Genomic DNA, 19025 nt, shown 5'->3' with positions numbered 1-19025 from the left:
TTTTTTTTTAAATATTTTATGTATCAGTCTACATCAGGACTCTGCATGAAATCATAGCTGCTACACTCTTGTAGTGTGTGTTATCTTCAAAGCTGAAAGGGCAGTGCTCATCCTGAGGCAAACACAACATTGCACTTTTCCTCATAAAAAGTACAAGTAAAAAAACAGTGGAGCGAACATACCTCACCATCAAAGCCTTTACGGTCATTTATCTCATTTATTCTCCATCTCACCTGGGAGGAAACACTCATGTGGAACTGTTTAATGATTTACTGTGACTGGTGCTGAAACGCTTGTATGCTCATCTTGTGCTGCTCTCTCTGTTTTTTTTAATGTTTTTTGGTTTTTGTTTTTTTTTCTCCAGAGAGGGCACTTTGAAGGCCGGCGACCGACTATTGAGCATTGATGGGATGCCTTTAAACAGAGAGAAGCACGCTGATGCTTTGACCATGCTGATGCAGAGCGGCCAGGAAGCTCTGTTCCTGATTGAGTATGACGTCTCTGTCATGGGTGAGCACACACACACAGGGAATATGTGGAAGCATGGTAGGGCAGCGTTGCTCTGAGGGTAAATAATGTGGCCGTTTGGCTGGGTGCATGTGAGTGAGTGTCGGTGCTGGAGACGCCACCAGGGGAGTCACCCAGGCCCAAGAGCACACCAACAGGAAAAGGGTAGATGGGTGATATTTTCTGTTTTATCATCATGTGTGGCACAGTTCTCCCATCTGAAGTGTTCCAGGTTAGGCAGTCAAAAACAGAGCCACATACTGTGCTCATCTGTGTTAAGACACAGAGAGCGTGCGGACTAATTGCATGATATTTTAGGACTTTTTACTTGTAAGCAGTTTGTTTGTGTGGCTTTTTATTATATACCAGGGGTGTCAAACATACAGCTCGTGGACCAAAACCAGCCCTCTAATGGGTCCAGTCCAGTTTACAGGATCAATTTGCAAAAATTACACAGATGACACTATCGACTGTACTAATTAAGAGGGTCACTGAGTCTTGACAATTAATATTTATCATAGTTAAATGCTATATTGTTCAGTTCCAGGTGCCTGTTATTAAATGTTTTGTGCCTTTGTAGATCCACAGCAATCTGTATATTATAATGCACATGTATAAGTGATAAACTGAGGCATAATGTTGTTAAAATTCACTTTTCTTAAAAAATTTCAGGTTGTTCATGGATGTTCAGGTCATTCATAGTTTTGTTTAAGGGTAGTTTGTAAATGTAAACATTTCCATAATGTAATTCAAATTTTTGCACTAAAAAAAGGAGTTTGGAGTTTGAAGAGTATTTCTAAGTTATTATGCTATTATGCTAAGTCAGGGGTCGGCAACCGTTTCAACCTAAAGAGCCATTTTTATCTCAAAGAAAAAGAAAGAAATTTGACTGGAGCCATGAAAAAAAATTTAAATTCATCTGCATTTTACCTTAAGGTGGCTGCTCTGCTGTAGCCTATTTGTGACTAGTTTACTACGTAACTTTGTATTTCCATTACAATAATGCAATGTCTGATGCATTTATGAAATTATACAACTACAAGAAAGAAAATATTCAAGATTTGTGCCATTTTTTTAAATGATGGACACTATTTCCAAAACATAATTATGTTGTGTAATGGGAAAAAAGTGCAACTTTTATGTATAGTGGCTTACTTACAAACTACGAACAAATGCAAATTGAGCATCTTGTATTGAATTTGGCAAGAAAATAATCAATTTTGGTTTTTATGCTGTCAAAAAATTATTTTATTCTGTGTAAAGCCTGCACATTTTTGCCGATGGATAAAGTTAGAATAAATTTAAGCCTATAACAATGTAAAAAAGTAATGACTCATTCAATTCACTTCAAAATGTTCCATATGTTTTTTGACCAGGGGAGCCATAGAGAGATGCTACAGAGTCATATGTGGCCCCAGATCCACAGGTCGCAGACCCCTGTGCTAAGTTATTATGCTATTATTTTACAGGTCTGGCCACCTTGAGGTCAGTTTGGTCTGCATGTGGCCCCTGAACTAAAATTAGTTTGACACCCCTGTTATACACTGAGCTACAATACCTCATATCTTGTATTGTCCACTGTGGTAAAAAGATGAAAAGAAAGATGAAAATGGCTGCATGACTAAGCGCCAAACTGGAGCTTCCATTTGGTCATGGTTACTAATTTTCAAGACTGCAAGCCCTGGTCTGTGCAAAATAGGGCAGGTCACCAAGGACAGATGGCACACATTATCTGTGCAGGAGTTGAGGATTCAGACACTCTGAATACACCTCACTGTGATTATATTGGAGCAAAGATTAAAAAATCTGAATTTGATCATTTTGTTTGGGCTTTATTTCCAGCGTAAATACGATCACAGTGCATGTCCATGATTAGTGTCAAGATATCTGATAAATGAGTGTAGACATAATCGACTTTGTCTCCAGGTATAGATGCTCCCATACACTAACTCTAACATCCTCTTTATCTGTCTGTGTGTGTGTGTTATCTGATTCAGAGGCAGTGCAACAAGCCTCCGGCCCTCTGCTGGTGGAAATAGTGAAAGGTCTTTCTTCCAGCCTGGGGATCAGCCTCACAACAGCAATATACAGGAGCAAACAAGTCATTATAATAGACAAGATCAAGCCAGCCAGTGTGGTGGAAAGGTGAAACAAACCTCTTTCGTTCTTCCCCTCCACAGACGTTTTCCAAACAAAGACTTTTCTTGACACGGTCTGTCGTCTCGTCTTCAGGTGTGGAGCGCTGCACGTAGGCGACATCCTTCTGTCCATAGATGGGACAAGTACAGAGCACTGCTCCCTGATGGAGGCGACGCAGCTTCTTGCCAGCACCTCCGATATTGTCAAACTGGAGATTCTTCCAGCCAGTCAGAGCAGACTTCCTGTCAGGCCGCAAGATACAGGTCTGTGCTGTAGGTGACACTTAGAAAAAAACACAACAACCCCCAGGAACAGTAAAAGAGGGAACTGTATAAGAAGAGAATGATACCAGATTACATTACATTTTAAAATGCCAAGTAAAGAAACCATTTAATGACAATAATCTTCAGTTGCAGACCCTGCATACACATATGAGGACATTTAATTCTGGGTTTGCTAGCCAATATATATAATAAATTGATCTTATTGACGAGAAGGATGCTCTTAGATTGGAATATGGAGGAAAATTTATAGTCAGTTGTGGTTCTTTGTGCACAAGCTTGTTTTTTCCATGCATGCATTCATGTTAAGATATTTAAATTAACCGATTTATACTTAGTTACACACTGGTAAATGGTAAATCTGCATGTGCACCACTGGAAAAAATTTGTGTTAGTATCAGCAAATGGAAAGAAACAAATGTTTTTTTTACTTCTATTTGTGTCTCATCAATTATAAATATGCCGCCTGTCTATTTAAAAGACAATTTTGCTGATAAGGTACTAGATTGTAATAATGGATTAGATTTATATAGCGTTTTTCTATAAACACATACTCAAAGCATGTACAATGGATCCATTATTCATTCACTCACACATTCACACTCTGTCTCAGATTGTGAATCTATGTAATCACAGATTAGTCACCCAAGGTACTGAAAGCTACCACAGATGTATCTAGAGCTTTCATCATGACCAGACTTATAGCGGTTTTCATTTCTTTTTTGTACTTTTTCATTTCTTCACAAACAACATGGTGAAGTGTTCAGAGGTGACGGCCCATATGGTGACATGTATGAGATGAGACAGGAGATGCAATTCACACAAAACTAAATTATCTTTACCACAAACTGTGATTTTCTTGATTTGCGACATCTTATTTAAAATTTACAAAAATATGTGAAATTGATGTCGTAATTCACATGGGATGAAAAAAAGAAGTGTTCACCTCTTGTTATTGGCTGCCATATTTTTTCCAACGGAGCAGACCTTTGCCTTTCTGTGATGACATTTTTTGTTCCAAAACAATAGAAATTAATGGACTCTATCCACAGCCCCACTACTTCCTGAACTTCAGGTGGGTCCTTTATTTCACGTCTTTCATTATTGGACACACTAATTAATCCAGGTGTGCCTAATTAATCAGTAGTCACAACAAGAAGTAGCAGACACACCTGTATTAATCAGTGTGTCCAATAATGAAAGACAGGAAATAAAGAAGCCGCCTGAAGTTCAGGAAGTAGTGGTGCTGTGCATAAAGTCCATTATAGTAAATTAGAATTAAAGTTTGTTTTTTTTAATATATATAAATGTCTAAAGCAGTGGTTTCCAACCTTTTTTGGCTCATGACCCCATTTTAACATCACAAATTTTTGGCGACCCCAGACATTCAAAACAGAGACTTCTCTTTTTTTGCTAAAATTAATTTGTTTTTGATCATGTAATAGTTTGCTATACTGTATTGCAAATAAACATTAATTTTAGACGACATTTAAACTATATAATGTACATAATTATGGACAGAGGCAGAAAAGCCAGGCGTAGATTACTGCACAAAGTGAGGATTTTATTTTCTTTGGTCAGGATATGTGCAGTCAGTCCAGCTTGGATTTACAAGGCTGACAATTAATACTGAAAAATTCAAACTATGAATTATGAAAGAGCTGCAGCATCTTAAACCGGCCACAATGAAAATTTGAGAGATAAACAGTACCACAGTGCTTCAGTTTCAGCTTCAGTTTGTCATGTCTTTTATGTATCAGGATTGTCTCTCTCAACTCACCATATATATTTTTATTAGTATGTTTTGTTTTTTTTTATTCTTCTTATCAATTACTAGATATTTCAGGTGACTCCATTTGAATTCCAGGCGACCCCAAGGTTGAAAAACACTGATCTAAAGACAGGGAATATGATAAACTAACATACACTCCAAGGGACATTTAATTTTAATCTTAAATGATACATATGTGTGTTATCCTCAGTGCATGTCTGTAAAGAGCTGGTTTTTAGTTTTAGTTTTAGTTTTTTAGACAGGCCGTAAGCTATTGTTGTCGTCTGTCGTCATCATGTCGTCCATTACAAAAATTTCAATCGTCTTCTTCTCCGAAACTACAATTCTGATTGACTTCAGACTTGGTATACAGCTTCTTTATGATGATGTCAACAACAGTTAGTGTAATTATTTGAATCCGGATCTGATTCTGGATTTGGTGTGACTTTGAAAAATGTCCCCATTAAAAGAGATAGGAAGTGGATCGATGCAATAACTCAGTAAATAGAAATGATATCAAGTGTAAATTTCTACAGTCCAGCCCTGATGGGGAGATGACCAAAACATAATGGCCACATGCTGATCAGGATCTTCTTCTGGATCCGGGAACTTAGGCAAAATTTAACATGGGCTCTTATGGGGAAAAAATTTCAGTCGTCTTCTTCTCCGAAACTACAGTTCTGATTGACTTCAAACTTGGTATGCAGCTTCTTTATGATGATGTCAATACAAGGTATTCAAATTATTTTGATCCGGATCTGATTCTGGATTTGGTGTGATTTTGAAAAATTTTCCCATTATAACACATAGGAAGTGGATTGATCCAATAAATCACTAAGTATCAATGATATCAAGTTGGAATTTGAATTTTTTACAGATCTGATTGGAATATGACCAAAACATGGGCTATTTCTGTAATAAAATACATACACATAACTGGGTGATAATAAATGGCATCTGGATACATTCCCCAAAGCTTTTAATTTGGCCGGTAAGCTACAGGGCCATTGGTCCTATTTTTCTATGTGCTGTGAATCAGCCGATGTGTTTTTGCTTGTACATACGCAGACTCAAAGCCCAAATCCCTCTGCCTTTTGGATAGACCCCCTGCCTCTTGTGCATACCAACAAGCCTCTCACACAAACACATGCACATGCTGTTTCTCTGTCGGAGATCATGTTCGTGCTATATTCTGCTGAATTATTTCTGGGTCAGCAGCTGCCAGGACTCCTTAACATGTGAGCATGAGAAAAATCATATAACATGACAATGAGAACTAATATGTGGTTTAGTCGTCTCTGGTATGGCTGGATGGTTTCATCCTGTTTGTGTCCTGGCCAGTTTCATCTGATAGTTCTTTGCTTTTACCTCTCCTTCATCTTTATTTATTTACTCAAGTATTTTAATTTCTTACAATCCTCTGATGACATATAAATAAAGACTTTCCAAGATTATTTAGCAAAATATTCTAGCCTTTTAGGCCACTGAACTCAATTCAACAAATAGGTATTTATCTTGTCCTCCAAGATTTCAATTCAGAAATAAATCCCTCTGTGAATACGGCACTATGGAGTTATGATAAGGTGATATTTTCCCAGCTTCTATTTCCCCAGGATAAGGCATGATTATAAGATGCAATTTGTCTAATCTCCTCTGGGGATTTAATAAGACTGATATGGCCACTGAGAGATTAGGAGTTAATGTTTCCTTCCACCACTGTAGATCGAAAACACCATTTCTTGGAGAGCTTCCCCTAGGTGAGCTTAGCATAAGCTGCCAGAGCTGGAGCTTAATGGTTTTGATTGAGTCTGATAGAAAATGATTCTTTGAGAAGGTGCACACGTCCTGCACATACAGTATTCTGATTAGTTCCTTTTAACCAGGTTGCCTGAAAATGGCGAGCGTCCCATGCGCTGCTGGGTTAGACTTAGTCATCCATGTTTTCCAGCAAATCCTTCATCCATGTGAGTAAGTTGTTAGAAGATTAGACCCCCTAGAAATGAAACACCAGGGATTACTGTCACATGTAACATTCAGTGACAAATCTAGCTATATGTATCATAAAAGGAAGCTAATTATTCATGTGTGTCTCATGCAGTGGGTCAATGTTTCTCTGTGAATGGTTTATAGATAAAGAAAGGATGTGTAAAATCAATGATACGTGTGCACTCTCCATTTCATGGGGACTAAACATTTAACTGTTAACGCATGTAGAGCAAACCATCCACCAATCAGATGCAGCGACAGTGTTCTTGCATCATCACCAATCAAGTGTCCAGGTGTGGCCAATCCCTATCAAGCTGCATGTCTGCAAACAGCCTCTGTCACGTCCTGATTCATCATGCCTAGCAGACAGCTTACTCACGCTGTTTTTACCCCTGTGACTTCCTTTGAAAATCAGATTTTAAAAATGGTCTCCACTTTGCATTCGGCCTTTTGGAAGCTTGCAAATAAAAGTAAGATCCTGCATTTGCTCCCATTCACTGTTGTGTGTCTAACTGATTTTCAGATTCTCATCAAAATACATTAAACCACAGCACTTAATCTAGTGTACCGTGACAAAGACATTAACTATCAATTACTGTGCTCTGGATTCTCCTCCAGGCACTGCGTGGTGTGCTACAAATTTAGACATTGGGATGAAAGTGTGATTTCATGGGTAGAATTTAGAAACGTGCACAACAGAGGGGTAGAGCTGCTTGAGTTAATGGATATGTTTGCTTCCTTAATGCTGCAGTAAAAGTGCAGAAGAGCAACCATCACTGGGACCAAAGCACCAACTACTGTCATCCCCCACATGCCAGCCACAGCAAGACATGGAGCAGCCCCAGCCACCCACACAACCAGCAGGACCACTGCAAATGTAAGTTATCACAAGTGACAGCACTGCTGCTGGCTAGACACCATAGCAGGAGCCTTTTCTCCAGCACGTGTGAAAAGTTTATTTCCACAAGATTTATTCCACTTGTCTTCATTTTGTTTCATGTTTTCCTTTTGTTGCACACACATTGATAATCTGTCAGTGAAGCATCTTGTGCAGGGGTGTCAAACATATGGTCCGCGGGCTAATCTGGCCCACCAAAGCGTACTATGTGGCCAGAGGGATGAATTAGTGACCCATTAACCCCTAAAGACCCAAACAGCCACCAGCGACCAATACCATCTACTGACCTAAACTGTTTAAAACCTGTTGATCCACTAATCCTGTCAATCCATGTAAATAATTGGTGTAAGATACAGTTTGTCATTGTTCCGTGGTCATCAGATATGACCCATTTGGACGTTCAGAGGCTCCGTAGTGAATGTGGAAACACCGTCATCTTCTACAACATGGATTCACCAGTTAAACCCATGGAGTTGGATCAGTGGCAGTGGATGGACACACTGCAGTTATGTTCAGTTAATGTTATATTTTGTTGAAAAAGTCACATTTTGTTAATTTTTCTCAGTTTCTGATATTATGACAGTGAACTTTAATTTGAGATTTTATGAATCATCTACTTGATCTGTGATGTAAATATGGGAAAATACCTGACTTTCGTGGGAAAAATGCAAAATACAAAGGATAATATTACAATAAATGTTGATAAATAACTTATGAGAGGTTAAATAGGGAGAGAAATTCATATGGGAACTGCCACAAAAGTAGCACTGGGTCTTTATGGGTTAACAGTCAAGGGTCAAACTCATTTTAGTTCAGGGGCCACGTATAGCCCAATGTGATCTCAATTGGGTTGGACCAGTAAAATACTATCATAATAACCTATAAATAATGACAATTTTTCCTCTTTGTTTTAGTGTAAAAACAAAAGTATAATAATTACATAAAAATGCTTACATTTACAAACTATCCTTTACAAAAAAACCTTGAATAAACTCAACAAATGGAACAACCACAAATGTCTTAAGAGAAGTGGAATTTTTACACTAAATGTTTTGTGTCTTTGTAGATCCACTGTGATCTGTAAGTTGTAATGCACATGTGTGAATGAGTGTTTTACTTACGTATGTGTTTTTTATGTGTCTGAGCTGAGACTTAATATTTGTAAAAAATTTCACTTATTTTTCTTAAGAAATGTGAAATTGTTCATGGTTCTTTCCTGTTATTCCCTTTTTTAAAAGGATAGTGTTTTGGTAATTTTACTTTTTTCACTCTAAAACATGGAGAAAAGTTTGGAGTTGGCATTATTTATAGGTTATTATGTTATTATTTTACTGGTCATACTAAAATGAGTTTTAACAGCCCTGGTTTTGTGGATTTGGTTCTGCTGTTTACTGTGCCAGGCTCTTGAAGTGCTATGTCTCCTTTCAGCTCTGGTGAGTGGTGGCTTCTCCCCTTCCTCCACAGCCACTTCAGGCTTCAGCAGTCAGGGCAGCAACACGCTGCCCTGCCCCGTTCCTCCAGTCGCCCCCACCAGCCCCCGCAGCTCAACGGGCAGGAGGAGGAACAGGAAGAAAGACCACAAGAGCTCATGTATGACAAACGTCCTCTTTCCTCTGTGTTTTTCTGGCTTTATTCCAACGTACAAATGCATTTATATTTTCTTTTAACTTTGTGTAGATCTGCACTTCCATCTCTGTACAGTTAAGATGAAACGAAGTGGGTTTCATATCTCAGCGCCTAAAACTGCAACAAATAACTGTTACTTAAAGGATTATTTTTCTGTATCTTGGCCATTTCATCCTTTATTTCCCCACTTGTTAACAAATCTTAGAACAAGCTAATAGTAGCCCATCTCTCCACAATACATAGCCATTAATATATCCTTTAATAAAGCCTTAAGCTTCACTTCTAGGTCACTCATTAAAATAACATTTGCCATTTTAGAAATGACTGGTTAATTATACTAAAATCTAAAATCATTAATATCGGGTCACAGATCTAAGAGTTAATAGGTAATAAATGAAGGACTAAAATATTTTTCACTGTCGGCAGCAAATATTAGCTATTTCTTTGACATGTAATTTATTATTATTAAATAATCCCTTGGCTGTGCACTTTAATGTTATTAAATGTTATTTGTTGTGCTCATGGGGGTCAGAGGTCAAACAATACATTACATTATGAGCTGCTCCAACTAATGAACTATAAACCATCTGTAAGTGATTTATTGCTGTAAATAAAGCTGTTATTAGTTGGGAATTTCTAGATTGGTCTTGACCTTGAGACTGACCTCATAACCACTTTTAGAAAGTCTCCCATCAGCATCAACCACATTTGCATTGTGGATATCATTACATTTCAGCATCATTGATGTAATTTGATGTAAAATTTCTGGTTAAAATGCAACCAATAACAATAACTTTTTCGAAAAATTTTTAATCACATTACAGAAATACTTCTCATATTTATTCACCCTAAAAAGAGAAATTTGGTGTCTTGTTTGGACTCAAACTTCATGCATACATCATGAATTAATTAGAGCTGTTAAAATTAATGCATTAATGTGGATTAATCCATCATCATGATTAATCTGATTAAAAATTTTAATGCAATTAACCCATCTGCAGTGCAGAATGACTCTGCACATCTCTGGCAACGCATTTGGGTCAGTTTGTCCCAGCAGAGTTACCGTTAGGCATGTGCAAATGGGCAGTTGATCCAGTTGTGACAGGCAGCAGAACCAACCAATAAAGATGGAAGAGGCTAAACAGCATGTTGGCCCTCTGGATGGAAATATGAGTTACAAAAAAACCCCAAGACGGAACAGTTGTTTATAGTTGTTTTGTTGAAACTGTTGAAGATGTTTCATAAACACGTTAAGTGCATATATATTCCCTTCTTTCTTGAGTCTGTTTTCTCATGCAAAATGAAACGCAATTAATATAGATTAAAAATTAATGATATTTAATCATGATTAATTGAAATTAATCCTCAGCAACCCTGGGATTAATCTGATTAAAACATTTTATCGTTTGACAGCACTAGAATTAATATATAAATCTCCATTTTTATTGACTCTTCCACAGTTAAAGCACTCCCTCTTAAAATCGTCTTATGTAATCCTTCACATCTCTTGCCTTCTTTTTGTCCTGTACATCTATACATCCTTTTATCCTGTTACATTGTCATCATATTCCTCTCCTGACATTTTTTGCAGCTGAGATCTCTCCTCCTTTCTAGGGTTTACATTTAAAACTCTTCCAGAGGTCACTCTACTTCTGTTTTGTGTAGGAACATAACTTCACATGTCATGTTATCGCTATATATTTTCTTCTCTCAATTGGTGACCCTATGAAAACAACTCCACAGCCCATTTTGGGTCTGGATCTTCACACAAAGGTGGCATCAAAGGTTATAGTTGTTTCAGTGTTATGGTTTGGCTGTATTGTACCAGTTCAGTCATATTCTTTTCTTTCCTTCCTTACACAACCTTCTGTGAAACAAAAATTGCCATAATGACCGACTTGTGTAACTTGATCATGACTTGTCTTTACTGCAACACCAGGCACTGATAGGACATTTTACAATGATAGAGACCAACCACTGATGTGGCTTCTTAATTTTTGACTTTAATAGGAAAATAATAGATCAAAAATAAAATTTCACAACTTGCTAGATTTTTTTTTAATGTTAATTTGTCATTTAATTCTGGACTTACCAGTGAAACACATTAGACTCTACTGCTCAGTTATCCACTATTTTATTATATTTTCAGCAGTACTGAATTTGTTTCACAGGCAATTATGATTAATTGGTCTTCAATCAGTCTTTCTCTGTTTAAAATATCAGAATAAATAAATAAATGAATAATCAGTATCATATCACCTTTAAAAATCCACTCTCACTACTACTAATCCACACATGACACTGAACACTGGTGAATTCACACTCTTCTTAGAGATGCTCAAACACACCTACATTTCATTTCCCCACCTCTAAAAATAACACTTACACCTGCTAGTATTACTTTCTAGAATTATTCATGTATCTAACTGAATTTCTTGTCAAAGAGGAAATGTCAGAATACTATTGCAAACAGCACATTTTAGTTTCAGTGCTCTTTAACAACACTTTGTGACAAAACTCTTGTGTAATACCTACTAGGAAGTCATGTTTTGGGGTAATTGCTGTGAACTGAAAGCAGAATCTTTATTACTTCCACCAAGGAGGTTATGTTTTTGTTGGCGTTGGTTTGTCTGTCTGTCTGTCTGTTTGTGTGCAAGATAACTCAAAAAGTTATGAACGGATTTGGATGAAAATTTCAGGAAATGTTGATACTGGCACAAGGAACAAATGATAAAATTTTGGTGGTGATCGGGGGGGTGCGTGTGATCTGCCCTGGCGAAGGTCTGTGCTCAACGAGTGCTTTCCTAGAAAAGACAGCGCAGACCTTTGCCAAGGCAGATCACACACACCCCCCCGATCACCACCAAAATTTAATCATTTGTTCCTTGTGCCAGTATCAACATTTCCTGAAATTTCCATCCAAATCCGGGGCACTGATCTGCCTTGGCGGAGGTCTGCGCTCTCTGAGTGCTTCTAGTTAATTACTTTATTAACCTTAGGGGGGGATTTTGTGTGTTACAGTCACTCCATTCCAATATAATAAAAAGTAGCAGGAAAGAAATTAGCAGTACAATAAAAAAATATATATACATGTTAAAACACTCAATTAAAACACAATTAGAACAGCAATTTGCACAATATGTACCAGACATCAATGTGATAATTAAAAAAAATACATAAATAAGTGTGCAAAAATGTTGTGTTATATAAATTATGTGGGTAAATTTAATAGTCTGATGGCCTCAGGGAGAAGGATTTCCTGTGTCGTTCAGTGGTGCATTTGGGTGGTATCAGTCTCTCACTAAATGTGTTCCTAAATATAAAATTAAAAATAAAATAGAAACATGTTAAATATCATAAAAAGAACCAGAAGTGTGTACATCCACCAAGGCAGTCCTGTAATTGAATAAAATGCACTCTTCTCACAATTTAAAAAAATAGAGATAAAAACATTGCGATGTGATCCCAGATTTTCATCCTCATTCTTTACATTTAAATACTTTTTGTAAGAGCTAAAATGACAAAAACACATCAGTGATATATTGTACTGTACATGTATCCTTGTTCCTGTGTGCAGTTCTGTGTAAACACACCTTTTCCTCTTCTGTCGCCCCCTCACTGTGTGAACAGATTTGACTGATCACTGACTTAAACATGACTGACGTAAACTCTGATCAGTGACTCACTCCCTTTTCCGTCCCTCTGTTGTTTCTGTGGGTGCATGTCGCTTCTCCTTTTCTTCCTGTGCTTTTTCCCACAATCCCTCTCTTGCTCCATTTATCTGCCACTTCTCTGCTAATATCTCCCTCTGATGTGCTCCCCCCTCCCCCGCCCCCTTAGTATCTCTGGCGTCCAGTTCTGTCGGCCCAGGGGGGCAAGTCTTTCATGTGGAAACAAGCGAGGTCGTCCTGAGGGGGGATCCACTCACAGGTTTTGGGATCCAGCTGCAGGGGGGTGTCTTTGCCACTGAAACCCTTTCTGCTCCCCCAGTCATCCGCTTTATTGAGCCCGACAGCCCAGCTGAGAGGTAACACACTGAGACACCTAACAAGTAAACAAATATCATAAAGGGAGTCACCTTGAACTTGGGGGCCTGGCGTTAATCATTCGGCTTGGCAATGAAACGTCACATGTGAAAAAGCTAATTTTAGCCTGATGTCTCATTGAGTATCTCTTCTGAAGGCACGAGCGTCAGAGTGGCAGTTGTTCCAGTCATTACCAAGCCTTAATCACAAGGTTAATTTGCAGAAAAAAACAACCTCTCTAGTTCATTTATGACCTTTTGGAAGACTAACCTCAACTCCACACATACTTACCCTCTTGCATTTTTATCATGTGACATTGTCTTTATCACCAGCTGGATTTAACACACTTGTATGGGCAGATGTATGTGTAACCAGACAGAATATGAGCCATTTACAGCAGAAACAAAAGAAAGAAATGTCCTGTTTCCTTTTTTGCATGAATTGGTCATAAAATGTGACCTGATCAGCATTCAAGTCACAAGTGTTAACAAATACAATGTGTTTAACCTACTGTCACACAATTATAATCATAAACACTATATTTTGACCTTGAAATTCTTAAATTCTTTCTTTTACTTGTTTAAAACTGAAATTATTTTAATTTTTTCTGTAATATTTCTGTCCTCTGCACTTCGTTTTCTGTGCTTTGCTGCTTTAAACACTTCAGTTTCCTTACAGTAGGATCAAAAAAGTCATGTTTTATCTTATAATTAGATTATGTTTCTCAAAATCTGTTTCATCCTCACTCAAAGTTGAGTTTTTCTTCAAACCTTTTTGTGGAAACACATTTTAAAAACCTTTTATTCCATTGCAATCACCCCTGACCATTTTTCCTGCCGTTTTGACATCACCTTATTCAACCTTGAATAGGTAAATAATACATTTTGAAGGAATCTCAGCTTTATTTCATGCATGTTATTGAAAACATGTAGCCTATAACTTAGGCAGTGAGGTGATGGGCTCTTTCCTCTCCTCTAAAATAAACAGAATGCATTCTATTTATTTAATTCAGGGACATACTATAATATAGTAATTTAAAAACCAGGAAAGATGCTCGTGCCAAGTTTTAGCAATACTGTCAATTTCCACCTGCAGTCTGAGGACAGGTTACGATGAATTTATACAATGTAGTTTAAGATGTAATTAGTCACAAAAACCAATATTGTACATTCCCAGTTTTAACATCGTATCCTGGTATACATTGCTCATTCTAAAACCATTCCTATTCTCTACACCATTACATCTAGTTTCTAAAATGATGGTATGAACATTCAGAACTATCATTGCTATTTAGCGACCCAAATAAAATCTCCTGCGAACCAGTGTTTTGGAACGGATGCTTCATAAGCCCCTTCAGTTCCCAAAAATCAGCTTCACTTTACTGTGGCTCACATTCAGGTCACGTATTTGTCACATATTTCTGCCCGTGCACTTGTTGCGTAACTAGACTTTCAAAGGTTGCATCATTCTGCACATTTAGATGACAGCTTATGCTTCTCAAAATGTGAAGTCTTAACATTTTACTTGAAAAATTTTCAAAATGGGCAACGTACAGTTTTCTTTCATTATGAGTCATCAGGTTAATGTAAAGAAAAGTACATAGTTGTATAAAAGGAAGAAAGAGCTGAAACTTTTACTTCAATGCTTTAAAAAAAATTAACTTTTCCTACACTGCTAGTAGATTTATCATGTTGTAACCACAAAGAATTGATGCAAGCAGTGTTGTTGCAAATCGTTAAATGTCCCCTATTTTTGCCATGTGGTGTATTGATCCCGACTACATGATACAGTCTAATTAACATAGAAGTGAGTGTGTAGTATCTGTCCTTGTCCTGCAAGATTAATGATGGTGTCTGCGCCAGAAGCACAGGGTTATGTCCCCTGGGTCTTGTAATACGATTAGTCCAGCAGCATTTGGACAGGAGTGACTCAAATATAACATCCCACTGTGATGTTGGTGTCTCAGCCTCCACACAAGGTTAATGAGCAGCAGTGGTTAGTGAATTAATATTAGTTGACAGTGCGTCTGTGGCTGCCCTCACTATTGGGGGTCTGAATAAATGTATGATGCATGTTTTGTTTTTTTTTTCCTTTTTCTACCGTGTGTGATTTAATTTCCAAGTTCAAATGAGGTTAGTTTCCATTGTATACATGTCACACCTCTGGGTGTGAAATGACCTTTTACAAATGGTATTTTAAATATTCAGCCTATGTAGGTGCTAAAGAAGGTGACGACTATGTTATTTGTCATCATTGTTTCACCATAGAGCAGAAATCTGAAACTGTCTTATGCTTGTATGGACTTAAACAAACTGAATATTACATGTTAATCAAGGAAATCAACAACAGTGATCCAAGAATGAAAACAACTGCTATGTCCAGCTTCTAAGATTCATGAATTGCTAATTTTATCCTTTTATTGTACTATGTATAAATAAGTACTTTTGAGTTTTGACTGTTTGTTTAACAAATTTACTAATCTGAAAACATCTGACCTCTGAGAGATTATTTTAATACAATGAAAGATTAAATGATTTGATTTTAAAAAATGCAGATTGGATGAGGGGTGTCATACTCATTTTAGTTTAGGGGCCACCCACAGCCCAATCTGATCTCAAGTGAACCAGTAAAATAATAACATAATGACCTATAAATAATGAGAACTCCAAATTTTTGTTTTAGTAAAAAAAACAAAAAAGAAGGAAATTGAAATGTGGAATTAAGTAAATTATGTTTACATTTCCAAACTATCCTTTTACAAAAATTGTGAATAACCTGGAAAAACCTGAAATTTCTTAAGAGAAATAAGCGCAATTTTAATTATATTATACTTCAACTAATCATTTCTACATTTGCAGTGCAGATGAGATCCACAAAGGCACAATACAGACATAATATTGATAAAAGTTTGGAGTTTGGAACTAAAATAATTTTCACACCCTTGACTGTTAATATCTTCAGTGTAAATTTCACACTTGGCATATTCATCTCACGGGCCAAAGTGGAACATTCAACAGGAAGATTTTGGGCCACAGACCATATATTTGACACTCCTGAACTAGATAATATTTTTTTATCCTCTTACTTCACAGTAGCCAAAATCATTTTCCTTTGTCCTTTTTCCTTCTATAAAATGATTTTACCTTTGTTTTTCTGTGTAAAGGTGTGGACTTCTGCAAGTTGGGGACAGACTTTTGTCCATTAATGGGATCCCGACTGAAGATGGTACTTTAGAGGAAGCCCATCAGCTGCTCAGAGACTCTGCTCTATCCAATAAGGTCACAGTGGAGGTTGAGTTTGATGTTGCAGGTAACACATCATATCACATCATAGACTTCCCATTGTGCATTTCTGAACCATCCACAATGCCTTTCTCATTATATTTGTCTTTATTTGAACTGTACACCAGAGTCGGTGGTTCCCAGCAGCGGCACTTTCCATGTTAAACTGCCCAAGAGGAGAGGAGTGGAGCTGGGCATCACCATCAGCGGTGGGTTGGTTGTCAACAGGATGTCCAGCAGGGGGCAGTGTTGTTCAACAGTCACATACAGCCCTGCATAAATCTTGTTTGAATCAATGTTCGGTGATCCATAAAACTGAAGTGTGCAAAACCATGCAGGCACATAGGCTCATTACTTCAAAATAATACAGGACTCACATCAGAAATCATCAATAGTTTTTTTCTGCTCTAACAAGCTCACAAGAAGCACAAACAAATAAATGAAAATCAGTAAACAAAGCAAAGTTTAAACACTCATGATTTAACATAAAACAAATTGAAGTTTTTTCCCAGTTCTTTGAAAATAACACCACGTTGTTTTTATTTTTCAGCTAGTAAGAAACCTGGAAAGCCCCTCATCATCTCTGACATCAAAAAAGGAAGCATAGCACACAGGTATGTCCTATTATTGAACAGTTTTATCAGCATTACAGCTTTTTAAAGTGACTAAATGCCTGTAAATTGAAGGGGAGAGGGTATGGTGAGAAGGACCAAATAAAAAAAATGAAGAAAAAAAAAAAGATAGAGAGAGAGAGAGCAAGTGTGTATATAAAAGATATTAACATTGTGGTATAATAAGAGCTATTATTTTTCTCTTTGCCTGAAGTGGAACATTTTGCAACTGGGAACAGTCAGCAGCAACCGCAAACAGCCTGTGGCTTTCATTTCTGCTTTTCAGTCATGTGGAGATGACTTAAGGGGGAAGTTATTTGAATAGGTCTATAGTTTGATGCGCAGTAGGTTTTCTCGATGTGTGTGATGGATTAATACTGACTAAATTGAAAAGTGTTTTGTGAATCCACTGTGTAATACAAACATAATTGGATTGGACTACATCAAAACTAGATCAGTGGGACAGCTACATTTGAGAAGGGCTCAGTGTTGATTTAGGTTGAGGGTGAGGTTACGGTCACCCCCAACGATCCCAACAGGACACCAGGCTAATAAGATTCTCACGGTTAGTCAGGAGCAGCTCCCGTTAGGTCCCAGTAAATAGTTGTGATCCGCTTCTTCTTGTGCCCGCTAGAACAGGCACTCTGGAGCCGGGAGACAGGCTGCTGGCCATCGACAGCGTCCGTCTGGAGAACTGCACCATGGAGGATGCCATGCACGTCCTGCAGCAGGCCGAGGACATGGTCAAACTCCGAATCCAGAAGGATGAGGACAATATCGGTACATGAAGCACCTGAAACATAACCTGACATGAGCTATATCCCCTTTAACCCTTAAAGACCAGGGATGAAGACTGATATATTTTTTTCCCCCCTACATTTAACCTTTTCTTAGTGTTTCATCACCATTTACTATAATATTAACCTCCACATTTTGCAGTTTTCAGTCAAGATCAAGTATTTTTCTGTATTTAATTTAATTACTATTTAATTGTTCATAAAAGACCAGAATAAATTTGAAGAAAAATGAAGACAGTTTTTTTTGTTTTGCAGCTAAATATGTCCTTAACTGAACACAAAAAAACAAGTAGTCATATGTTAAACTACATGGGTTTTAATGATGAATCAAAGTTGCTGACGATGTTGGTGTTTTCACGTTCACTACAGAACCTCTGAACGTCCAAACGGGTCATATCTGATGATGATGAAAAGCTGAGAAACTGTTTTTTTTTTTTTACCTGAATTATATACATGTATTGATAGAATTAATGGTTCAAAACATATTAAACATTTTTTATCAGTAGAAGCTTTTTGTCACCTGCAGCTGTTTAGGTGTTTGAGGGTTAAAACAGCACAATGAGTCTTAATACCTATTGCATCATCATATGTATTTTTTTCTTTATATTCTCTGTCTGTTTGTGCTATAGATGAGCTGGAACTGTCAGGCTCTATAATCTACACAGTTGAACTGAAGAGATATAACGGCCCACTGGGCATCACAATTTCTGGCACAGAGGAGCCCTTTGACCCGATCGTCATTTCCGGCCTCACCAAGAAAGGACTGGCAGAGAGGTGAGACGAGGCCACTGGAGAGGTGAAGGAAGTACAGATCGGGGTCAAAACAGTTATTTGAGAAGGTGCTGACTCTCATAGTCATTATGGGAAGGCCATTTCTGAAATAGGCTACAGATGACTTACCTGACCTCCTGAAAAACACAATAAGGCCATGAAAACGAAGTCCTAAAGAAATGAATGTGACCCAGGCTGTGTCATCCAATATTCAACAGTAACTACTGTCACTGTTTCAGAAGTAGAATACCTAACAACAGAGCCCTGTTCTCATTTCTAAAGGAATATATTGTTGAATTTTCAGTCAGAGTGGGTAAATTTTCATCTCAGGG

General features: G+C 37.5%; 1 protein-coding gene across 2 annotated transcripts in view; it reads left to right on the top strand.

Annotated features, from left to right (window-relative positions):
• grip2a (glutamate receptor interacting protein 2a) overlaps nt 1–19025 on the top strand; it is a 44799-nt gene that overhangs the window by 12732 nt on the left and 13042 nt on the right. For both annotated transcript variants that reach the window (XM_030138115.1, XM_030138114.1), the window contains exons 7-17: nt 365–510; nt 2505–2652; nt 2740–2909; nt 7436–7561; nt 9011–9172; nt 13049–13235; nt 16397–16542; nt 16643–16723; nt 17065–17128; nt 17760–17905; nt 18552–18696. In XM_030138115.1, the coding sequence (XP_029993975.1) occupies nt 365–510; nt 2505–2652; nt 2740–2909; nt 7436–7561; nt 9011–9172; nt 13049–13235; nt 16397–16542; nt 16643–16723; nt 17065–17128; nt 17760–17905; nt 18552–18696 (1521 nt within the window). The remainder of the gene's footprint in view (nt 1–364; nt 511–2504; nt 2653–2739; nt 2910–7435; nt 7562–9010; nt 9173–13048; nt 13236–16396; nt 16543–16642; nt 16724–17064; nt 17129–17759; nt 17906–18551; nt 18697–19025) is intronic.

Source organism: Sphaeramia orbicularis, chromosome 7 (assembly GCF_902148855.1).
Source record: "Sphaeramia orbicularis chromosome 7, fSphaOr1.1, whole genome shotgun sequence".
In the NCBI taxonomy this organism is placed as follows: Eukaryota; Metazoa; Chordata; class Actinopteri; order Kurtiformes; family Apogonidae; genus Sphaeramia; species Sphaeramia orbicularis.
Note: the sequence above shows the minus strand (reverse complement) of the source record. Positions and strands in the feature narration are given on the sequence as shown.